The 23,312-nt window shown below is 52.1% G+C and overlaps 3 protein-coding genes across 9 annotated transcripts; 1 reads left to right on the top strand and 2 right to left on the bottom strand.

Moving 5' to 3' along the window:
• The first annotated feature begins 573 nt into the window (after positions 1-573).
• CLPS (colipase) lies at positions 574-3,435 on the top strand. 3 transcript variants are annotated; one of them, XM_070585996.1, is made up of 4 exons: positions 574-592; positions 1,393-1,511; positions 2,595-2,717; positions 3,159-3,435. In XM_070585996.1, exons 2-4 carry the CDS (start codon positions 1,428-1,430, stop codon positions 3,288-3,290), a joined length of 339 nt encoding a protein of 112 aa, XP_070442097.1. In that variant the 5' UTR covers positions 574-592; positions 1,393-1,427; the 3' UTR covers positions 3,291-3,435. The 3 variants fall into 3 exon arrangements, with proteins under 3 accessions (XP_070442097.1, XP_008542395.1, XP_008542394.1); XM_008544172.2 differs by lacking the exon at positions 574-592 and having other exon boundaries at positions 1,303-1,511; XM_008544173.2 differs by lacking the exons at positions 574-592; positions 2,595-2,717 and having other exon boundaries at positions 1,263-1,511.
• A 2,762-nt stretch (positions 3,436-6,197) lies between these two features.
• On the bottom strand, positions 6,198-13,810 carry CLPSL1 (colipase like 1). Its single transcript, XM_070585995.1, has 3 exons — positions 13,651-13,810; positions 8,554-8,676; positions 6,198-7,788 (listed from the first exon to the last, which is right to left on the bottom strand). The coding sequence occupies exons 1-3, from the start codon at positions 13,744-13,746 to the stop codon at positions 7,645-7,647; spliced, it is 363 nt and encodes a 120-aa protein (XP_070442096.1). The 5' UTR covers positions 13,747-13,810; the 3' UTR covers positions 6,198-7,644.
• Positions 13,811-16,330: 2,520 nt separating this feature from the next.
• CLPSL2 (colipase like 2) lies at positions 16,331-22,695 on the bottom strand. 5 transcript variants are annotated; one of them, XM_070585992.1, is made up of 5 exons: positions 22,496-22,656; positions 22,280-22,346; positions 21,674-21,831; positions 21,404-21,490; positions 20,308-20,522 (listed from the first exon to the last, which is right to left on the bottom strand). In XM_070585992.1, the coding sequence occupies exons 2-5, from the start codon at positions 22,320-22,322 to the stop codon at positions 20,427-20,429; spliced, it is 384 nt and encodes a 127-aa protein (XP_070442093.1). In that variant the 5' UTR covers positions 22,323-22,346; positions 22,496-22,656; the 3' UTR covers positions 20,308-20,426. The 5 variants fall into 5 exon arrangements, 3 of the variants coding, with proteins under 3 accessions (XP_070442093.1, XP_070442092.1, XP_070442095.1); XM_070585991.1 differs by lacking the exon at positions 21,404-21,490 and adding an exon at positions 20,667-20,763 and having other exon boundaries at positions 22,496-22,651; XM_070585994.1 differs by lacking the exon at positions 21,404-21,490 and having other exon boundaries at positions 22,496-22,647.
• Between the last annotated feature and the right edge of the window lie 617 nt (positions 22,696-23,312).

Genomic DNA, 23,312 nt, shown 5'->3' with positions numbered 1-23,312 from the left:
GGTATAAACGGGGCTAACCGCCTACTTCCATGGGGTTCCACATACATCGTCTTATTCAATCCTGACCTTACGAAGAAGGAACCATCCTCCTCCTTGGGGAGATGAGGAAACTGAGGCTCAGGGAGCATACACATTTCAGTTACTGTCCCAGATCATGTAGCCAGTTAGCGCTGAGTTTTGAAGCCCTGTGTGTCTAGACACAAGCTGTGCTCGAGGCACCCCGCCCTGGGGCCTCCACACAGGAGCCGTCTTCCACCTGCCAGGGTGGGGAAGGGGGTCCTTGGCTGCAGTGACCAGTCCGTCAGGGACAGCTGCTCTGGTCCCACACCTGAGCACACTCAGGCAGCTGCGCCCTTCCCAGCCTCCAGCTCCTGGGTCATCTGAGGCTCACAAGACCTCCTCATTCTCAGCCAGAAGGAACAACTGCTCACGCTCGCACATGGCCTTGGGCAGGGGGCAGAGTGAATGGACGCCTTAAATGAAGGCGTAAGTCTTTAATGCTGGGGTTGCCGATACTGAGGGAAGGGGAAAGGAGACGGGAGAGACTCATCTGAGAAGGACCTCCTTGGGGCCCCTGGAATCACTCCCGGAGGTAGTCCCCTTCGTGCAAGGGCGGGTGGGAGGGACGCCCAGTGAGAACACACAACCCCCAGCGAGGTCACAGAGCCGGTCAGCCCAGGGACCAGGGCCTGCCCTAAAACCCCCAAGGCGGCCTGGGAAGGCTGAGGAGTCGGGAGGCTGGGAGCCCTCCTCTCTGAGCCGGACACTGCCAGATACCTGGGTTTGGGTGGAGCCAAAGGCAGGGCCTGGACTGGGGTGAGGCAAGAGAGGTGCCTAGGATGCAAAATCTAAGGAGGTGCTCATGTAGGTGCCCCTCTTGCCTCACCCTAGTCCCAGCCCTGCCAAGGAGCCCAGGGCTCTAGAGGTGACCAACAGCAGCTAACACTGACATCCTGCTCACATGTGCCAAGCCCTGTTCCAAGCTATATATATATATACATCTCTTAATATATATAATAAGTATATAACATATACTCATTCACTTAACCCTCAACTCTTGAAATTGTCCTCAGTTGACTGATAAGGAGGCTGAGACTCAGAACAGACAGCTTGCCCAGCTAATAACTGGCACAGGTGAAAGCGTTCCAGAGTCCAACTCCCAACCACGATAGCCTATCACCCCACCCCCACCCACGCAGAAGTGCCAGGTGCTGCCCAGTTACCTTATCAGGACTCCCCTCTCCCCCTACCCCCGCCACCAGCAGACCGGCCACAGCTGGGCCTCTGCTCACAGAAGTCCCTGGGGAATGGGGACGGTGGGTCACATGTGGACAGGGTCCCTTTTGTAGCCCCACCCACCCCAGCTGGCTCTGTCTTATGCCACCTGACCAGCCAGCTGCTACTTACACCAGCTGTGCCCATTCATCATGGAGAAAGTCCTTGCCCTTCTGCTCGTCGCCCTTGCAGTGGCCTATGCAGTTCCTGACCCCCGGGGAGTCATTATCAACTTGGTAAGAGGGTCTTCAGGGGAGGAGTTATCGAATCCCCCGGGGGGATGTTTTAAGCCTGGCTCTTGGGGGCTGGCTGGTGAGGCATCTCTTCCTTTACTGCCCACGTCCTGGCCTGCGCCTCTTCCCCAGGGGCCCAGAAGAGACTGATCAGCGTGGAGCATGCGCAGAGCAGCGGGTCAACCTGGCTGAGGGAACTTGATAAAAATCTAGAGCCCTAAAAACTGTGGCTCCAAGGGTCCAGTAGTTTAAAAAGCGTCCTCAGGGATTCTGCCTTCTGACCTAGCGTGGCAGGCTTACTGTGTGCCAGACACAGTCCTGAATGCCCCAGGAATAGTTCCTTATTTAGTCCTCACAATAACCACGTGAGGCAGGTACCATCACTGTCAACCCCGTTTTCAGATGGAAAGCTGACCGAGAGAAAGGTTAAGCAACCTGCCTGAGGTCGCACAGCTAGAAAGTGTTGCGCAGGGACTAGAGCCCAGGCCGGCAGGCTCCAGAGCCGGGCTCTCACCACTGCCCCACCCTGCCTCTCCCCCAAGGGCAGAACGGGGAAAGCCCTTCAGGGCCATGCACCCAGACAAGGGTTCTTAACTCAGGGGCGTGCGTGGGCTCGGAGGGTCCAGGACCCCCCGGCGATTATATGTAAAAGTCTGTTGGGGGAGGGGGGAGTTTTCCAGGGAGCTGTCCTCAACCTTCACAGGCTCCTCAAAGCACTGGGGGACCCAGAGGGGTTTGGAGACCCTCTTTGGGGGCTACACGTGCACCTTCCAGATGGGAACACTGAGGCATAGTATGGGACAGTGACTTGCCCAGGGTCACCCAGGGAGTTGGCAGTATAGCCAGTACTAGAACCCGGGCACCCTGCTCCCAGCCTAGGTCTGCTTCTCTGCCACCACCCTGCTCGCCTCTCACTGGGAGGGGGTGAGGGGTGGGCAGAGAGGTCACCAGACCCACGGGGTGGATTCCTTCACACACGCCCTGACCAGGGGAGGCACTGTCAGGGTAGTGGGTAGTGGGGTGGGGGTCTGGGTGGAGATGGGACCACGGGGAGGGGGTCCTGGGCTGACTGACTGCCCCTGGCAGGAGGCGGGCGAGATCTGCATGAACAGCGCCCAGTGCAAGAGCGAATGCTGCCACCGGGAAAGCAGCCTGAGCCTGGCCCGCTGCGCAGCCAAAGCCAGCGAGAACAGCGAGTGCTCTGCCTGGGTGGGTACCCAAGGAGTTGGTGTGATGCTGCTGGTGGTGGGGGGAGAGGGATGGCTCAGGGGAGGAGTGCCCTCAAGGCTCGGGCATGGGGGGAGGAGGGTCAGCCTGGACATTGGATGTTGAGGAGATACGGAGGGAGGTCACCAGGCTTCAAAGCTCTTTCCCATCCCATCACCTCTCCTGACCCTCACAATGACCGGCGAGATGGGTGGGGCAGCGATTTGTTATCCCCATTTCACGATGGCTAAACAGAGGCTCCCCAGAGTCATCAAATGAGTAAGAGCAAGCGAGCCACGGAGACCAGAGCTGGGTCCTCCAGGCCCACAGCGACCCCTGGGGAGGCAGTCGGGAGAAACGCTGTCTGAAAAGACAACGGGGCTGCTGGGTCTCCGGGTCAGGCAGGGGTAAGCGTCTGACTCCACTGGCTCCGTGCCTCTGCAGACACTCTACGGGGTTTACTACAAGTGTCCCTGTGAGCGGGGCCTGACCTGCCAGGTGGACAAGACCCTCGTGGGCTCCATCATGAACACCAACTTTGGCATCTGCTTCGATGCTGCACGCTCCGAGGAGTGAAAGCACCCATCCAGCCTTGCACCCAGGCCAGCACGCCGAGGGACGCTCCTCTGCCACCACTTCTCCCTGGCTGGCCGTCCTCAGGACCAGCATCTCCATCTCCTCATTGGGTTCTTGGCAATTAAAGCCCCTCCTGCAAACCTTCCCCAGGCTCCTGGATGTTCTTGTTGAGTCGGCGTCTTCCTTGATGTTCCATCAAGTCTTTGCTCCATCAGGGCGGGCGTCAGACAGGTCAGAGAAGGGAGAGGTCTGGGGCAGGATGAGGCTGGACAGGCTGGACACCAGGTTGTGAAGCAGGCCCAGACAGGTCTGGGGAGCAACCAGACCTCCCTGGGATGCCCTCCTTGCCCCTCGAGTTCTCAAACGGACAGACAGGCTTGCACGCACGTGCACACACACACACAATCTCTGGTGGGGAGCCATAGCCGCCCATATTCTTTGTTCTGCCTCAAATTTACCAGTCCCCTGTCCTGGGCTCTCACCTCTTTTCTGGGTCCAACTCTCAGATGTGACAGTTAGCTGACGCAAGCCGTGTTCAAGGGTCAGAACACTAACAATTGCTGTGGGCTTACTCTGTGCTAGAAAATCCTCACAATGATTCCAGAGGGGGGGGAGGGGGGTGGAATTTATTGTCCCCACTTCATAGATAAAAGAAACTAAGGTCCAGAGAGGTTAACTTGCCCAGTGTCACATAATTAGAAAAAGTTGGCACTAAATCCATCTTACTCCGCCCCCTACCCTTTCAACGACTCCCTGTTCTTTCCCAATTTGTCATACTAAGACAAATGGGTAGAATTGTAGAGAATTTAGATGGGCTTAATATAAAAATTTTATGCCCCCTGGAACCATGACACCTGGTCCCCATCACTGAGATGCACAAGTGGAGGTTCACTGACCCCTCAGTGCGGGGAGGAGATTCACATGAAGAATGGGAGAGAGTGAATGGAATGAAACCGAGATGCTCTCCCAGCCCCGGGGATCCTGTCATTCCAGGATCAATGAATCCTCAGAGTAAGCATTAGGTGTAAGAGTTAGGACTGGATTCAGCTGTAAGTAATCAAAAACCCAAGTAACTGCGGCTTAAACAAATAGGGGCGTGTGTTTCTCATGAATCGAGAAGCCTAGAGACAGGAAGTGCTGGCACGAGCTTGGGTGCTGGCAGACCTGCAGTTCTCTTGACTTTCTCCTCTTGGTTGGCAAATGCCTGCACAGCACTCCTAACACCACATCCTCTCGGCATACTCTAAGTCAGGAAGCATGGAGTAGAGGGTGAGCAGGGCAGGGGTGAGAGGCAGTGTTCCTCCCAGCAGAACCTCTTATCTTGCCCTAAGCCTCCATGCTGACTTTTCCATGTCTCCACGGCTACAACTAGGTCACCTGACCGCCTCTAGCTGCAAGGCAGGCTGGGAAAGGGAGTTGGGCAAAGGGAATGAGATGGCTGCGACTGGCTCTGACTCATTATGACTCCTCTCCCGGGGCTGGGCACATTACTGCCCAAACAACATTGGGGTTCAGTTAGCAAGGAAGGGGGGCAATGGCTGCCACACCTGAGTTAGCGCTCCACAAGAGGGGCTTTCAATAACTGAATCCAGTAGGGGTCTCAGGCCCTGAGGCAGCTGTGGGTCCAATTCCTTGGGGCCCAGATTCAGCCCTGGGGAGATCTGTATTCCTTCACTTCACACATCTACTGAACGCCACAGTGCCCAGCACTCTTACAGACTGTGGGGGACGTGAGGAAAATGTCCCTAGTCTCCAGGACTGAGCAGGGAGTTGGACTGTGTGGAAGCAAGTGGCCAAGACCTCAACCCTCTGGTCCCCTGTATTAAATCCTTTCTATTTGAAATACCTGGAGTGGTTGTTTTACTACACTGAACCCAACTAGTACAAGGCTGCTGGAAAAAGGGGAGCATTTTGTTATTGTTGTTGTTCAAAAGCACTTTCCTCTCATCAAGCCTGGAGCCCATCCAAATTCCTACTGCTGGACCCTGTGGACCTGCACTGTCTAACACGATAGCTATTCACCAGCCACACGTGACTTTTGAGGACCTGGCACGTGGCTCACCCGAACTGAGAGAAGTGTAAAATTCAAACTGGATTTTTGAAGACCTGTTACCAAAAAAAGAATGTGAAAATCTCAATTTTTACATGTTGAAATGATAACATTTTTGGTTGGGATACAAATAAAATATATCATCCAAATTGATTCTACCTGTTCCTTTTTACTTTTTTTTTTTAATATGGCTATTAGAAAATTTAAAATTAATATGTAGTTCACATTTCTTTCCATTGGACAGTGCTGCTGTACCTGCTCGATTTCTGCTGCTTTTCAGCACCAGAGAATTGACCCTTTTCAGCACAGCAGAGGCATAGTGTCGCACATCAGAGTACTTTCTCCTCACAAATCTCTCTAGATTCTGGCAGCAGTGGCTTCTACCAATGACCGCTTTTCCCACAGGGGCAGCTGAATACCCACGGCTTGGGAAGGGGTCCAGAATACGCCACTGTGGCATCCAAATTATTTTGAGCTGCAGGCATTTGAGAATAGGCTTTTTTTCTGAACTCCCTTATCCCCCTAAAAGCAGAGCCTCCCAAAAGAGCTGGTCATCTTAAATCCCCTTTCTGGGAGTTTCTTGCAAACATGAAAGATTGACTCATCACTGGGTGTAAGTCCACATGGCACCTAAATAGACATTATCACTAAACTGTCATGTCTCCCATCTGCTCTCCAAAGGGCCCATTTACCTTTCCTAAATGTCATGTGTTTTCCCATAAGCGTCCTTCTCCCCCTCCCCTTCCCCTATTAAGATGTTATATAAGCCCCCAAATTCTAACTGCCTCTTTGAGTCACATTTTTCTGTAAACTCCCCCACGTATATATGTGAATAAAAATCTCTTCTCTTGCGAAACTGTCTTTTGTCAGTTTAATTTGCAGACCCTGAAATATTGAACGAAAGAGGGTAGAGGAAAAGTTTTTCTTCCCCAACACTTGGAACCAGTTTAATCATATCAGCAACATAGCTTTTTGCCCCTCACCCCTTCTAACTTCTAATACATTGGGTCTCCTGGGAGGCTGGGCTTCCAGGGCTTCAGGCTCTCCTTCCAAGCTTGTTTTATACACTTTCTCCACATCCGGGGAGCTCATGTAACACCACGGACTGTAAGACTGTATCTGTCTGATGTCCATGTAACACTATGTATCCGTCCGATGCATTTCGTACAGGACAGCATCTTCTCCGGAGGATGAGTTCACAGTTTTGCTGTGACTTACAGGGGAATGCTCTGAGTACGACCACAGCTTATATCTCAGCTCCTGAGCTCTTGCACCATAAGCTGGACATCCTGCAGGGCACGCGTGGCTCGGATCTAGGGGCTTACTTAATCAGGGGTGTGGCTCAGTCTGGGAACTTAGGTCCAAAATCTGAAATAATTATCTCCAAAATGTAACGGAATAGAACAGGGCCACCTTGAGGCTTCCCTCTGCTGAGAATGCACTACACACAAGCCCGCAAGCTGGCTCTGGCTCCTAAAGCCTCACAACCCACAGGACCACTTCCTAAAACTCCTCTTGACTCATCCTGTGCCCACCCTCACCCAGCACAGAAGATGCTCCAATCCTTCATTTCCTCAATCTTTCCTTGGCTCTCCTTTCTTTCTCATCCCTTCCTTCTCTTCCTGTCTTCCAGAAGAGTCCGATTCATCACTTTCAAGCTGTGTGACCTTGAGCTAGTTGCTCAATCCCTCTGCTCCTCGCCTGTGAAATAGGGGTGGTAACAGTACCGACCCCTCTAGGATTAAATGAGATCATGTGCGTAAGGCACTAGCCTTGCCGCCAGCATCCAGGAAGTGCTCAACAAACACTGGCAATTCTTCACACACACGTTCGTTTTGTGCACTTTCAGTTCTGAAATTTAAGGTCAGAGGAAGCAAGCTGAGCTTTCGAAGGTGGATTATGGAGTGGGCTGAAGCCCGAAAGGGGTTGGGGTGGGAGTGGGGAGCTCAAGTCTCCTCTGGGGGACTTTCATTCGTGCCCTTACAAGAGAAAGACTCCGAGCCCAAGAATACCCCTTCCTTCTTCCTCCCTCATCTCCTCATCTTCCCCCCCACCCCCCGCATCCCCCACTAGCATGACCTTGCCCTGTCCCATGCCCATCGCAGCCTGGCAGGCCCACCCAGCCCCAGGTCCATGGGCAGCAAACATTGAGAGCTCTTTATTTCAACGACGGTGCATCACCCCTCCCTCCCTGCCCCTCTCCTAGCGGGTGGCTCTGGGGCTGAGGGGCAGGCATACACAGTTCTGTGTAGGCAAGGGAGCAGGGGTGGGGGTGGGGAGGGAGGATGCAAGGAAGAGGCAGAATTAAAAGAAACTTTTCTTAGCTGGCTTCTTTGCTTCAGTTTTCCTGCAACGGCCGTAGATGATTTTAAACGATTTCACATTCTTCGGAAATACACAAGTCAGGTCCGGCAGGCAGGGACACTCGTTATAAAGGCCGAAGAACGTCTGGGAAAGGCCGGACTTTGACCCTGACCTTGGGAGCTGCTCTGCCCTCACCCCGCAGGGGCAGCCCCCACTCCCACCCCAGCCCAGCTCTGGAGCCCATCTGCTTGCACACTGCAGAGGAGCCCTCATCCAGCTGTTCAGAGTCTGTGCCTCTGGTTGCCATCTCCAGGCAGGCCCCCAGGGTTGCTCAGTGCCCTCCTAGCTCCATCCCTGTCATTAACCTGTCTGCCTGTCCTAAGTCGATGAACACGACAGAGGCCCCCATCTCTTCTCCTTAAATCCATGCATGGGCAAATCAACTCCCCTTTCCTTTACACCTAACTCAGAGGCAGCCTCAGCCCCGCTCCGGCCAGGAACACCTGGGGCCACAGCTGAACTCCTAGGGCTTGGGGGAGGTGGTCTGAGGCAGAGGTAGAACCATGGTTAGCGCCAGACCTTCTAGCGGTGCCCATTTACAGAGCTACTTTCAGGGTTCGCGGGGATGAGCCCCGGAGAACGGGAACCCACATTAGAAAGAGAAGCATCGCCATGCCCCACGACCCGCCTCCAGGATTCCAAGTCCCCGCGGTGAGGACCCACCTTGGGTCTGTGCACAGGCTCCCCCAGCCGACTGGGAGGGGCATTCCCAACGGAGAATTCCCGGCTCCGGGTCCTTTCCGCCCAACCCCCCTCCCCTCCTCCCCTGGGCTCTAAGTCCCTCCGGCTGCCCGGCTCCCGGTTTTCGTGGGTCCCTCCCGGCTCAGCCGCCCCGGCGCCGCCGCTCACCTGCGTGTGACACGCGCTGCCCTCCGACCCCTTGAGGGCACAGTATGACTGGCAGTTCTCGGGCTCCCGGCGGCAGCATCCGCTCTTGCACTTCTTGCTCTGGATGCAGATCTCCCCGGTGTCCTGTGGGGAGACGGCCCCGCCCGGCTGCACCGCGGCCCGCCGCCCCCCGGGGCCGCCCCCCGCCGGCTCCTCCCCCGACCGCGCCCCACCCAGCTGGGCCCCCGGGGACGTCCGTGCGGATGCGGCGGGGGAGAGAGGGCGCCGGCAGGGCCCGCTTGTGCCTAGAGGGAGCTAAACAGTTTCTAAAGGTTTGCCCTTTGTGTCCCCAAATAGGTTACTTCTGTCGCACACACAAGGTGGTCCAGACCTTCCTGTCTTTGCTCACGCGGCTCCTGCCGCTGCACAACCGTCTCTCCTGCAAACTCCTGGTCACCCTTTCAGCTGAGCTTGACTGTCATCTACGCGCCCCCCCCCCCCCACACACACACACAGACACACTCACACATCAGCGACCCCCAATGCTGGGGCTTACGACATCGCGTTATTCCCGCTACCCATCACCTCTCTGTTGGGCAATTTCGATAGTCGTTCAACAAGCGAATACTGATAACCTATTGTCTCCAGACTCCATTCCAGGCACTGTTCCAGGCACCGGGGATACAGCCGGGAAGAAACACACAGAAACGCCTGCCCTTCTGGGGCTGACAGTTCAGAGCAGCTGTCCCATAGGACTTTCAGCAACGATGAAAGTGTGCTTTTTCTGCATGGTCCAAGGCGGGAGTCACTAGCCCCAGGTAGCTATTGAGCGCTTAAAACGTGGCCAGTGTGACTGAGGAGCTGAATTTTAAATTTTGCTTAATGTTAATTTAAGTAACTTCATGTTGTCATGGAACAATGGCCCCGGGAACTCAAGGGTGCGTTCCGAGGCATTTACCTGTTTAAGAGATGCAGTCATCACCAAGCACCCTGAACCAGACCAAGCCCCACCACAAGAGCGACACCTGTGGCCTCTGCCTCATTTTTAATGCTAAAATTTCCTCTCCGGGAGGAGTTTAGGCCTCTTAGTCTCTTAACCCGCAGTGTCTGTGGAGGCGTATTTCCAACTGAGCCTGCGGCAAGAGAATACCCACCTCTCTCTTTTGAATATTCATTCCCATCTGAAATAAAAGGCCCCTGCTCCCCCTTCATTGGGGGACGCCATGACTCTGGAAATGATTCTATGTGGTCTCCTATTTGCTGCAAATAAGTTCTACTTTGTGTGACAACTACTCCTGGTCCAGATCCTGATTTTAACTCTGCCAGGAGGGAACTCACTCTGTTCGGTAACAATGTGACTAGTGACTATGCTGTGGGACAAGCGCAGCTCTAGGGGAGAAGACACAGAATAAATAAATACATGCAATAGATACGGTGTCATAGATAAAATGTTGAGCAAAAGAACCTGGATTTACAAACAAACGTACTGTGTAATTCCATTGTATGAGGTTGAAAAACAGGCAAAACTAATGTACGATGATGGAGGTCAGGAGAGCGAGCTTTGGGACCGTGGACTGGCAGCGAGCGTGAGGCAGTGTTCCCGAGTGCTGGAAATGCTCTGGCTCTGGCTCTGGATCTGGCGGGTGGTTAGGAGGCGTCTGCATAAGTTTAAAAGCCACCGGGGGAAGGGGCGGGAGGCAGGCGCCATGTCTGGCCACGGAGGTGGCAAGAAGCAGTCCCTGGAAACAGCCCCAGAGGCAGGCCAAGGAGACGGGCGAGGAAAACGAGGCGTTCAAGCAGAAACGGAAAGAGCAGAAGAGACGAGGAGCTAAAATCAAGGCGGGAAAGGGCCCTCCGGCCACAGAGGAATTAGGAAATCTGGGGGAAAATCAACAGTTCCTTGTGCCTGAGGCATTCCTGTTTAAACTTCTAGACTCCCTCCATAACATCTGTTGCCACCTATAGTCAGAATCAAGTGTTGCCTTGGAGCCTGTCGTACATTTAACAATAAACTTTTGTAAAAGAAAAATCCTACAGTGGCTCATTCTCTCTTCAGCTCTCACTCAGCCCTTTCTACCTCAGCTGTGAGGTCAGAGTAAACCCAGCTCAGACTCCTGCCAGAGTGTTCTCTTCAGTCTTCATTCTATCCCAAATTCTGTACCACCTGGAATTAAACCAACTCCTTTGAAAAAAAATAAAAGCCATTCATTTTAGTGTAAAATCAAGATTTGGGCATTTTACTGTATGTAATTTTTACCTAACATATATATGTTAGGTATTATTCATTAATAATTATTATGTATGTTACACATGTGTAATCACATCTATTATGTATGATTTAATGCTGTAAAGAAAATACAGCAGGAAAGCAGGACTGGATTGGCAATAGCTTCTTCCTGGCCACCTGATTCCTCTCTTGCCAGTAACTGACCCCTGTCCCCCACCTGCACCCTCTCTCTCTCCCCGCTCCTCCCCTCCTCCTCCTTTCCCCCCTCTCCCTCCCCCCATCAACTCTTTCCAGAACTGCTAGATGATCTTTATTAAAAGGTAAATCCCATCATGTCAGGCCCCCGTTTCAAAGCCTCCCAGTTGGTGGGTTTTCTAAAACAAAAAGACAACCCACCAGCTGGGAGAAAATATTTGCAAATCATATATCCAACAAAGGGTTAATTTCCAAAATATATAAAAAACTCATCCAACTCAACAACAACAAAACAAACAATCTGATCAAAAAATGGGCAGAGGATATGAACATTTTCCCAAAGAAGATATACAGATGGCCAACAGGCACATGAAAAGATGTTCAACATCACTAATTATTAGGGAAATGCAAATCAAACTACAAGGAGATATCACCTCATGCCCATCAGAATGGTTATTATTAAAAAGACAAGAAATAAGTGTTGGAGAGGATGTGGAGGAAAGGGAACCCTCATGCACTGCTGGTGGGAATGCAAGCTGGTGCAGCCACTATGGAAAACACTATGGAGATTCCTCAAAAAATTAAAAATAGGAATACATTATGATCCCACTATCCCACTGGGTATTTATCCAAAGAACTTGAAATCGACAATTCAGATATTTATGCACCCCGATATTCATTGCAGCATTATTCACAACAGCCAGGATGTGGAAGCAAACCAAGTGCTCCTCAACAGATGAATGGATAAAGAAGCTGTGGTGGGGGGCCGGCCCCGTGGCCGAGTGGTTAAGTGCATGCGCTCCACTTCGGCAGCCCAGGGTTTCACCAATTTGGATCCTGGGCGCGGACATGGCACCACTCATCAGGCTATGTTGAGGCAGTGTCCCACATGCCACAACTAGAAGAACCCACAACTAAAATATACAACTATGTACTGAAGGGGTTTGGGGAGAAAAAGCAAAAAAAAAAAAAAAAAGAAGATGCAGTGTATATATACAATGGAATACTACTCAGCCATAAAAAAAGACAAAATCATGCTATTTGCAACAACATGACAACATGGATGGATCTCGAGGGTGTTAGGCTAAGCAAAATAAGTCAGACAGAGAAAGACAAACACCATATGGTTTCACTCATATGTGGAAGATAAACAAACGCACAGATAAGGAGAACAGATTGGTGGTTGTCAGAGGGGAAGGGGATGGGGGGAGGGTGAAAGGGGTAAAGGGGCACATGTGAGGTGACGGATAAAAACCAGACTATTGGTGGTGAATACAGTGCAGTCTATATAGAAACTGTATATAATAATGTACACCTGAAATGTATGCAGTGTTATAAACCAATGTGACCTCAATAAAATAATTTTTTTAAAAAGGCTCCAAGGACCTCCTAGAACACTTAAATATGGAAAGTCTTTGTGGGACCTGCAGGGCTTACTCCTGGGTGGTCTGTCTATCACTAGATCTCTTGCAGCCTCCCCACCCCCACCACACACACACACACACACACACACACACACACACACAAACACGCACCCACACGGGTGCACAGCCTGCAGCCACCACTGGGGTTCTGAATGCAGCAAGATCGCCTGGCCCCGGGGCGTTTGTACTTGCTGGTCCCTCTGCCTAGAACACCCTGCCCTGTGAGCTCTGCCTGGCCGCCTCCCTGTCCTGCCCCAGGCTGAGGCCCTCCCGGATACCCGACTAGAACGGTCCCCATCACCCGGTTTTCATATGTTCACAACACTTAGGACTCTGAAATTATCTTCCTCATTTATCTTATTTTTTTCTGACTTTCTGTCCCCCGCTGCTAGAACCGCAGGTCCAGGGGGGCAGAGACCTTTCACCATCTTGTTCGCTGCTGCATTTCTTAGCCCCGAGGACTGAAGTCTTCACACATAGTAGGCGCCGAATGCAGAACTGAATAAATGAAGATATGGCAATACTCTGTCCTTCCAGCTCAGACCTCATCTCCTAGTCATTCCACTCTCCCTCGCTCCTCTCTGTTATTCCTTGAATATGCCAGGCCAGGCCCCACCTCTAGACCTTTGCCCTGGCTGTTCCCTCCACCTGGTATGCTCTTTCCCCAGAGGTCTGGCAGCCCGGCTCCCTTTGGGAAAGACCTCACTCCCTTAGGTCTCTGCCTACATTTCACTTTGTCAGTAAGGTCTTGCCTAAGCACCCTGTTTAAAACTGCCTCCTCTTCTCACACCACCTCTCCTGAAGCCCCTTCCTCGTTTTCTTTGTCCCCAGGTGTTTATCACCTGGGATATATTAATATTTCACTTATTTGCCTCCTGCAGTAGAACGTCAGCCCTACAAGGGCAAGGATTTCTATATCTTGCTCACAGCCCTATCCCCAGCACCTGGAAACAAATAAAGCACATATAGTAGTTACTCAATAAAATTTGCTGCATGAATAAATGTCTTGTCTCCCTCACTAGAGCATGGGGTGGGGACAAGTGCTGTGTCATGTCCATCTCTGTGTGGCAGCACCTGGCACCGCCGCGGCACAGCTCCCAAGACTAGGATGGGTTTTCTCTTTCCCCCCCAGACACCTTTCCTCCAACTCTCCATGTTGCCCCCGCTTCTGGCTTTCACCCACATGAGCCTCTGTGCCCACCCACCCTCCGCAAACAGCACAGGTCCTAGGATGGTGGCAGAAGACGTGACTGTACCGTCTAGGTTCCTTACCACATTTGCGATTTCTCCCTGGAAAAATGAGCCCCCGGTGAGGAGGAAGGAAAAAGAGAGGAGGAGGAGGAGGACCAGGAGCAGCAGCCACCGCATTGTGGCCCGGAGGTGGTGGCGTTCTTCTAAGGTCCAGCTACATACCCCGCCTCTGCCGTGTGACCACCATGTGACCCAGGCCTGGAGGTAGGCAATGAGGTGTGAATGCCCAGTCCTAGGCTTGACCCGAGAGGCCGGTGTGCCGGCTCCCAGACCACACGGACATCAGGGCTGACTCAGGAATCTTTTCTTTCTTAAGTGAGGTGCCTAAGGCCCAGAGAAGTTGTCAAACTTCCCCAAAGTCACAGAGCCATCAAGTAACAGAAGATTAGACTCTAGTTTTCATCTTCCCACTCCCGTCCCACAGAGGCCTTCAATTCGAATTCTGATAACTCCCTCTCTTGAGAAAATCCAGTGGGCCTGGATGCATTTCTGCAGGCCTTTGGGGCAAGCACAAGAATGACCAGCCCAGGACACACAAACCACGAAGGCGTGCGGCGGCGGTGGATAAGAACAAAGGGAGTGAGTCTTGGACGTGGGAATGGTGGTAACGCAGAGGGAAGAGCAGCAAGTGACGTTTATATATAAGCTAGTCAGAAGGGGCTGGGTAAAGCAGTGGAAACAACTACCCAGGAGTCTCAGAGCCTTGACACGACAAAAGTGGATTTCTGGCAAAGGGGACTCTCCAAGGCGGCCGTCCTCCGTGCGCGGGCTCAGTGATCCAGGCCCCCTGCCATCCCGTAGGTCCTCATTGCACCACTTGGCCACGGCAAGGAAAGAGAACTGGAGGACTCCCGGGATGTCTGACTCCCAGGTTTTCTGGGTGCCTCGCGGAGGGTGAAATGAATGCTCACCCAAAATTGTTTTGGATGTTGGGACTGGTGATGCCACCTATACCACGATGATATGAAAAGCTTTATTATTCGATAATGGAACTTGCTGCGGACAGAAGGGCAGGTGCAAGGAGGTGTGAAGTGGCAAGGAGGAAGGGGCGTGTGGCTCTGCCTTTTACTGTGGCGAGGAGATGGGGCCAGGCGAGTGTTCTGCGCGGGCTGGGGTTTGTGTGGTTTGCACTTCTCACCAGCGCCCAGGGAGGGAGCAGCTGCTCTTCTTGCTGTCTTGCCTGGAAGGGGAGTGGGGGCCTGTAAGCTGTCATCGGAGTCTTCCTTTCTGCTACCTCACACTTGCACTCCTCTGCTTTGGCCCCGAAGTTACGCCTGTCACTTTGCTGGCTAGAAATAGCCACTCAGCCCAAGCTACCTGCAGGAATGCAGTCCTTCTGGTGCCCAGGAAGAAGAAAATGAAATGGACTTGGTGAATTCATAGCATTGTCTCTGCCTTGTTTGACCAAAAAAGGAAGGAAACCTAAAGGGGTAGAGACTTCACCTTAGAAATAAGGCTTCTGGGGCCGGGCTCTGTGGCCAAGTGGTTAAAGTTCCCCGTGCTCCACTTCAGCAGCCCGGGTTCGCAGGTTTGAATCCCCGGCACGGACCCACTCTGCTCATGAGCCACACTGTGGAGGTGTCCCACATACAAAAGAATAGAGGAAGACTAGCACAGATGTTAGCTCAGGGCTAATCTTCCTCAAGCAAAAGAAAAGGAAGATTGGCAATGGATGTTACCTCGGTGCAAATCTTCCTCAGCAAAAAAAAAAAAAAAAAAAAAAAAAATCCTTGGTGAAGCAGTAGAAATTAATTAAAAAAAAAGAAAGAAAGAAGTCAGTCTTCTGAGAGAGGGGCTGGGAGCCCTGTTTGGGCAGAGATAGGGCTGATCAGGATAGGAGGAGAAAGATTTGGTTAATTTAAGGTGGCCTGAAGCCTTTGCCTTCTCAGCATCAAGATTATTCCTTTAAAACCTCCAAATGAGGAACATAGAACATTTGAACGTCCAGATGCAGAGACACAGTGCCTCTGAATCTGCATATTAATTCCCGTAATGCAACAAAGAAACAAGAACAAGTATTTATTGCTATAGCAAGAAAGGGAGATTCTGAAATGTTTCTCATCTTCAAGAGACAGAGAATGTCAGGCCTTACTTGCTTGCAAGTGTCAGAAACCCAACCTTAAGTAGGTAAGGAAAAAAGTGAATTTACTGGGTTATATAACTTAAAAGTCCAGGGGTAGAGCTATCTGTCTTAAGACACAGCTTGTTTCAGGGGCTAAAAGGAAGACATTAGACGCTGACTCCACTTTCCTGTGTTGGCTTCATTCTGAGTCCACATAGTGATAAGATGGCTGCCAACAACTACAGACCTACATTCTCCCATGTTCAAGTCCAGTGGAAGAGAAGGTATTTCATCACGGTAACTTGTTCAAATCCTAGGCTTCACTTTGATCGGACAGACTGGGTCTTGTGTCGATCTCAAAACCGATCCCTAAGGCCAGGGCAACAGAACAAGCCTCTTAGCCACACACCGGACCAATCTCTGTGTCTAGAGGATTCAGTGCTCTGATGCGGATGGAGCCCCATTCAACCCCATGGACTGAGAATGGAAGGCGGTGGTTTCCTTAGAGGAAATTCAGGGCTACCAAAAGAAGGCGGGCAATGGATTTTTGGCAGGGAAAATGACTAAACGTTCCTTAGATATGGAAAATGGGAATTTGTATGGGACCACCCATCATGCCTATTTTAAAGCGACGCAAAATGTCATTGGCACATCTTTATTGTTTAGTATATTCAGTCTTTATTGGCTTTAAATTTTTTCAAAGTAAAAGTATTTGTAAGACCTTTCAGACCTCACTACCAACCTCAGCTGGCTTTCCAAAGCAATTGTCTTTGAGTGAATTCTACTGTTTAAGGAGGGTTTAGTGTTCGAGAATCAGCTTTGCTTTCACTTGAAAAGTTTCTTTCTCTACCAGTCAATGACCAGTCAGAAAGACAGAAACTATTCTAGGTATTGGAAACAGAGAGAACTTAATATAAGGAAATAGTCACACAGGTGATGGAGGAGCTGAGAATCCAAACAGGATGTCAAGGCAACCGGGAGATAGGCAACAGCAGGAAGACGCCAGTGTCCATATGGCTGGAGAAACAATGTGAGGAGGCTGTGCAGGTGGAGTCCTGGGGACTGCGGAGGACTGGCAGTGACATGACCTGAAGCAGGGTCGGGGGTGGTGGGCAATGGCCCCTTCTCCTCCCCTCTGATCTTCAGCCAGTCCTAGAAGCCAGAGGACAGAGGAGACTGGGAAATGGAGTTCCCAGGATAAAGAGCTGAGCAGGAGGAGGGCAGACAAATGATTGGCACACCCTCCTTCCAACGCCACCAGCCAGGAGGACTCAGTGTGCTTCTGTCTCTTGCTCTTTCCCCCTCCCACGTCTCAAGTCTGGCTTCCGAGTGCTTTACGTGTAGGGGTACTAGGACAGGGGAGTCACATTTGCCATAAAGCTTATTATTAACGTTATGGCACCAGGTTTGTTTTTGCCCGCCGCCCAGAAAGCCAAACGTTGAGACAATGAGATTGCAGCAGAGAGAGGGTTTAGTCACAAGGCAGCCATGTGAGGAAGCAAGAGCATGAGTCTCAAATCCGCTTCCCTGGAAACAGGGACTCAGGGATATTTACGGGATGGGGGGCAAGGTGGTCTGAAATGTGGACAGAGCTGACTGGAGGTGAGGAGAGGTGAGGTCATTGATGACATGCACAGGCGTAGTCAGACTCCATGCCTCTTCATAGGATGCATGCTCACAAAATGGTCACATTCGTATGATCTAAGGGTGGAGTTTTCAGCCGCTTGACATCAAAAGGTCACTTATCAGACATCTACACGGGCCCAGTTGATGGCCTGAAGTGGGCAAGGGGTTCTAATTCCTGAAAAATAGCTCACACACCCATTCCCATGGTGACCCAGGCTCCAGGGAGATATTATCCATAGGAGCCTAGTGGGAGTCAGATAGCACATTGCCTCAGCAGCATGGTTAACAATGGGTGGGTTAAATAGCTAAAAGCTATAATCAGTAACTGCAAAAAGGAAAAAACCTTTAGTTGCTAGCTACTTAATCACCGATGACTAACTTTTTGCTGGTTTCATTAAGCCCGGGGTAGCATGATTTCAATGTCTAGAGTGAGGAGACACATCACTCTGTGAGAGGGATCTCATAACTTTCCTCTGTTTTTTTATCTTCAATCTTCATGAAAATTTTGCCATGTTCACCTCCTGCAGAAAAGAAAGCCATGACTTGGTCACGGATGTAGACACAGATAGCTGCTCCCCTGAGTACTGTGGACAGTTCTGCCATGTTTCCAACAGTAACTCAACTGGGCTTGACCACAAGCCTTGCTGGGAAGTTGAGGGTCCCGTGGTCCCCTTCCACCACCACTGCCTGATGCTATGGTTAAGCCAGAGGGTACACAGCCCAGCAGAGGTGCAGCTCAAGAAAGAGCTGCCTAACAGTACACCACTAGCTCTAGGTCCTGGGATCCAAGCTCCCCTTGCTTATTAAAATAATAATAAAGGGTTTTGGGGCAGCGAGTTGTTCCCACTCTACATTCTCCTTCTGTCCTTGCATAACAGAACCCCCAAGCTTTAGCTGGAGGCCCAGATGAAAACTACATCTCCCAGTCTCCCTTGCAGCCACGTTTTGCCCAACAGGATGAGGGTCATGCCCTTTGAGGAAAGATGAGCATTGGTTGTCCCTCCACCCTCTTTCTTCAAGTGGAACGTGGACCCAGCAGATGTGGAGACGAGCCATCTTCCACTAAGTGGAGGAAGGAAACATCCTAGGCAGAGCTTCCCGACCAGTGTGTCTGGAGATGGTGATGCCCTCTACCCTCAGGAGAGACTCTTTAGGGCCCCAAAGCCCTTTATTTTCACCCCAAGGTGCTATATGGATATCATGTTTCTATGTGTGCTGTGTTGTAAAAAATTAAAAAAAAAAAAAAAAGGAAGCAGAGCAGGAGAGGGCTGAGCAGGAGGATGGAGGGAGGGGGAGGCACGAACAACCGTACCCAGCAGCCCCTCCTCTCAGCCTCCAAACCCCAGAGAGAGAAGTCATCCGCCTTGCCTGAGGTTTCCTGCCTCATTAGAGTCTGGTTCTGTGCCTGGAGTCATAAACGTGTATCCTAAATGGATGGTTTGGATTTGGAAACGATCTTAATGTCTACCCAGTGGGAAATAGTCAAGCAAAATATGGTCCACATATATAATAAAGATTAGGCAGCCATTAATGTTTTCAAAAATACTTTGGTGACCTGGGGGAAATGATCAAGATATTATAATATAAGAGAGGAAGCAAGTCCTGATTTCTGTGTGACGCAAAGGGTCTCTGAGCTACGCTGTGGTTACGTCAAATGATGCGTGGTGAGCGGGTCCAGGTCAGGACAAACGGAACTTGGGGTTCCAGTCTGACCCAGGAGAGTGGGTCCAGACATCAGAGCTGAGGCCAGGCATCTTCATCAGGATCTGACCAGGAAAGCGGAAGGAGTTGAGTCCTGGCTGTGTTGGAGCCCTCTCTGCTGTGGGATGCCAGGTAAAACGGGCACCCATGCCCATCAAAATATTCCCAGGGAGGCTGACTCCACCTGTGCACCTGCACATAACCCAGGCTAAGTGAATGAGCAAATTCCACCACGGTGATTGGTTCATGGGTGAGCATGCAGATTAAGCCAATCCACTCAGAATCAATCTTAACATGTTTGCTGAGAATTCTGGCACAGAGACGTTTCCTTTCTCTGGAAGGCATGATATGCATAAGTGAGGTGGATTAGTGGTTAAAAGTCTGCCCTCTGGAGCAAGATGGACTGGGTTCAAATCCAGCCTCATCCCTTCTCTGAACCCATGAGAAGGGTACTTTGAGCCTCAACACCCTAATTTAGTACCTACCATAACTTTGTTGTGACAAAAAGATGAGTTAATACAGATAAGAAAACACTTCGCACAGTGCCTGGAATATAGTAAGTGCTCAAGAAATCTTAGCTGTTATTATTAGGCGACGAATGGAAATTTTGTGGCTGCTGGGAAGGAATTCGGCTGTGGAGCTGCTGGATTCAGCCAGACCTGAGGCCTGCCTGCCTCTGGACTTCCAATTCTGACCACCAATGAATTCCCTCATCATCTAGACCAGCTTGGCTTGGTTTTTTGGATAGTTGCAGTAGACAGTGGTGGCTGATACTCCCATGGTGTGACCCCGAGCCTCAGTTTCTTTATCTAGAAAATGGAACTGGTAATATCTGAGAGTGGAGGTATCAATGCACCAGGTCCCTTTCCCACCACAGGCACGAACATTTTTGCATTTATACTGCACACATATTCTCATAAACGCTCTCTCAATGACCTCCACCCTTTTGCTCCCCCTGCAAAGCATTCAGATACCTCCTCTCAGTCCCTCCTACCACACCCCCATCCTCGGGCACTCCATATACACGCTCCAGGCACACTCCTCAACCCTGCCCCTCCATCCCAACACAGCCCTCCATCCCAAGACTTGGCCCTTCCTGGACCCAGCCCTCCTCACCCACATTCTCCTTGCCCCCTTCCCTTCCTGCAGTCCTACCCTGAAGCCACCAGGCCTCCAGACAGGACCAAACCCTGTGGGAAGCTCTTTCCTGCCTCTGGTCTCCCCTTGGCCTGCCCCCAGCCTGGAACTCTCTCTCCCACGTTCCCTCTTCCAGGAAGCACAGACAGAGGCCAGAGCCAGGAAGTGACTTTAATGTCTCAGGAGCTGAACTTTGAGCAAGATTCAGATGCCCAAGGCCTCTGGTCCCAAGGGAGGGAGGGAGGGGGGCAGTGACAGCCTGCATCCTGCTCTAAAGCAAATGGCACCGGCGGGGACAGGCCAGGTCCTTGGAGATGCAAGTCAAGCCCATGTGGCAGGGGCACATGATGTTGGTGGCTCCCTTGGTCTGCAGGAAATGGGTATGAGAGTTGGGAGTCACCAAGGAGCAGCGAAGAAGGGGGGCTCATACTTCTTGGGGAGCAGGAGCAAGAGCACAAGTGACAGAGGCAGGCCTGGGGTCTGTCAGCTCTACAGCTTATAACTTTGTGACCTGTGGCAAGGTAGTGAGTATCCTTGCTTCCATTCCCACATCCGTCAAATGGGGATAACACCAGTAAGCCACCTCCCAGGGTTACCGTGAGGATCAACTGAAATAAAGCAGATCAAGTGCCCGTAATGAAAAGACCCTCTGGCCACCGCAGCTGCAGACTCAGGCCCCCAGTCAGGGCCTGGCTGTTTCCTTAGGGCGTTGGCCGCTCCCCAGACAGGGACATGGAGGCCCAGCCCGTCCTCCCTAGAAAGGTTTGGGCCCAGGGCCAGAGGAGAGAAGACAAGCAGGAACAAGACGGACTGTGCCTTCTGCCCCCTGCATTTCCACCCACCAATAACGACCATGCTCGAACGAGCACTGTCCTTGCCAGGACCACGTACTCGGCCCAACAACCTGGTGGGATAGGTACTTTAGCCCATTTTACAGATGAGGAAACGAAGGCGCAGAGAACAGAAGTGACCTGCCCGAGGTCACAAAGACGGGGGGAGGGGTGTAGAAATGCCAGGATTTAAACTCAGGTCCAACTCTGAAGCTGTGGTCCTCCCACCGCAGCGCCGTGCTCCTCTCAGGAAATCAGGTCACCGTGGCAGGGAGAAGATCTTTTCCCACCTACTTTGCCTCAGTGATGTTAGGGTAGAGATAGGCATTCATTCAACAAACATTTGTTGAACACTTACTATGTGTAGGCACTAAGCTGGGGGGTAGGGGGTTCAAAGATGAATATGCGGGAGTCCTACCCTTGAGGAGCACCAAATGGTGGCAGAGGCAGACAAACTGGGGAGGTACATGCTCTGCTGAGGGTGTGAGCCAAGGCTGTGGGAGCTCTAAGGAGAGAAGGCTTCTCAGAGGAGGTGGCTGGAGTTGTACTGCAGGATGAGTAGGAGTTTGCCAGTGGAGAAGGGGGAAGGGCACTGAAGCAGAGAGTGAAGAGCAGGTGCAGCCAAGTGGCTTTGTTTAACCCTCCCGGCTCCACTTGCCTGAAGGCGCTGCCCCACCCCGAGCCTCACCTGGGGCAAGCACGTCATGGCTCTTCCGGCCTTGGGGGCACAGAAGGTGCCACCGTGGTCCAAGTCCATGAGGCAGCAGTCACTTAAGCACTCCAAGTGGTGGGAGCACCCAGCCCCATTCCTCTGTGGGGACAACCCCTGAGTCAGGAGCTCTCTGGCTATGGGGGCAGGTGGGGGAGGGTTCCCAGCATTGCCAAGGCCCCAGGGCTCCAGAAGAGAAGCCATGAGATGGTCACCCCCAGGTCCACCCCCACCGCACACTCTCCCCACCAGCAGCAGCACCCAGAGGAGCAGGCTGAGGAAGAGGGGTTTTAGGACTTTCCCTTCTGCCTCTCCTTTCCTGGCCCCCCCCCCCCCCCCCCCACTTCTGCGCATCCCACAAGGCCACCTCTGCTCCGGCAGCAAATACTCCAGGATCCCAGGGGGGGAGGGGGGAGAGAAAGATGGGGAAGGAAAGAAAGAGTCCTGGTGCCCAGAAGAGGGGGGAGGGGGAGAAACTAGAGCAAGTGGGTAAAGTGTGGCTGGGGGGCCAGGACAGAGATAGCCGGCCAGAGTGGGTGTGGGGAGGGAGGGGATGGTGCTGGTCAGAAGGTCACTTTCTTTCACCTGCAGAGCCACCAGCGGGGTGACGCAGGGCTTTGAGGTCCATTTGGGAACGTATCAAGCATCCAGCCTGGAAACAAATCCCCAGTTTGGGGTGGGTTCCACCCTCATCCCCCCACTTCCCTTTCCAGACCCACCCAGCGCCTTGTGGATAGACCAAGAGGCCTCGGCCACCCCTCTCTGCTATGGGGGAAGGTTGGAAACGCTCTCTGGGCTCACCTTCAACAGCCCCTTATTAAGCTGCGGGAAGGCGCCTCAGCAGGGGAGCAGGACCCCCGCGAGGAGCGCAGCGGCTGCGGCCATGGGCTGAGCGGCCAGGTCCGGCGGGCTCGCGGGGCCGCGGGCCTAAACCCCTTGCTGCCACGTGACCCGGCGCCCGCCCGCGGCGACGGCGGAGGGTGAGGAGGTTAATGATCACAGGCTGCTCAAGACCGGAGGCAAAGACCCGGCAGAGGCCCTTTCCTGCGCCGCCGAGGAGGCCCCCAGGCCCGGAAACGGGAGAAGGAAAGGCGCTCCCTGAGACCCCGATTCAAGGCCGGGCGTTAGATCTTAGAGGCCTTAGGGGCCTCCACGTGTGTTATTTCCAAATAAAAACTTAAAACTGTAAAATAACATTTTATTTTTTAAAAAATTATGCAGAACTTATGCTGAAATGAAGATATCTTCCCTCTTGATGTCTGACTCTCTGCCCTTGCTGCACCAAATTGCTCCCCACCCCTGCCCCCAGCCCCTTCCATCTTTTGGATAAGCCAGCTGCTGCCTCTGGTGCCTCCAGTACCCTCTCCAGACCCAGTCTGGTCATCTGTAAGAATGAGGAGGTAAGACAAGATGGCCTCTAAGACCTAGACCTCTTCCGGTCCTCATGAGGCCATTAATTGGCTGAGTTTGTCTCTGAATTGTAGGAAAGTCAAGGTATGAGGGCAAAATGGACGGGAGATGTTACCACCCAAGTCATCTGCTCATGGCAAGACATGCCAATAGTCAGGATGCAAGGTGGTAGGAGAGAAAGGACTTTATTACTTGCTAGCAAGAGGGA

This window comes from Equus przewalskii, chromosome 19 (genome assembly GCF_037783145.1).
Source record: "Equus przewalskii isolate Varuska chromosome 19, EquPr2, whole genome shotgun sequence".
In the NCBI taxonomy this organism is placed as follows: domain Eukaryota; kingdom Metazoa; phylum Chordata; class Mammalia; order Perissodactyla; family Equidae; genus Equus; species Equus przewalskii.
The sequence above is the reverse complement of the archived record's forward strand: the minus strand, read 5'-3'. Positions and strand labels throughout refer to the sequence as shown.

Excerpts from the sequence above, each read along its gene's own strand:
- CLPS (XM_070585996.1), top strand. The coding sequence starts at position 1,428 with ATGGAGAAAGTCCTTGCCCTTCTGCTCGTCGCCCTTGCAGTGGCCTAT. Across the intron at positions 1,512-2,594 it reads GGGGAGTCATTATCAACTTG|GAGGCGGGCGAGATCTGCAT; the intron begins GTAAGAGGGTCT and ends TGCCCCTGGCAG. Across the intron at positions 2,718-3,158 it reads ACAGCGAGTGCTCTGCCTGG|ACACTCTACGGGGTTTACTA; the intron begins GTGGGTACCCAA and ends GTGCCTCTGCAG.
- CLPSL2 (XM_070585991.1), bottom strand. The coding sequence starts at position 22,322 with ATGGACCTCAAAGCCCTGCGTCACCCCGCTGGTGGCTCTGCAG. Across the intron at positions 21,832-22,279 it reads CCCCGCTGGTGGCTCTGCAG|CCAGAGAGCTCCTGACTCAG; the intron begins GTGAAAGAAAGT and ends CTGCCCCCATAG. Across the intron at positions 20,523-20,666 it reads TACTCACTACCTTGCCACAG|ACCAAGGGAGCCACCAACAT; the intron begins GTCACAAAGTTA and ends CATTTCCTGCAG.
- CLPSL1 (XM_070585995.1), bottom strand. The coding sequence starts at position 13,746 with ATGCGGTGGCTGCTGCTCCTGGTCCTCCTCCTCCTCCTCTCTTTTTCC. Across the intron at positions 8,677-13,650 it reads AGGGAGAAATCGCAAATGTG|GACACCGGGGAGATCTGCAT; the intron begins GTAAGGAACCTA and ends GTCTCCCCACAG. Across the intron at positions 7,789-8,553 it reads GCAGCGCGTGTCACACGCAG|ACGTTCTTCGGCCTTTATAA; the intron begins GTGAGCGGCGGC and ends GGCCTTTCCCAG.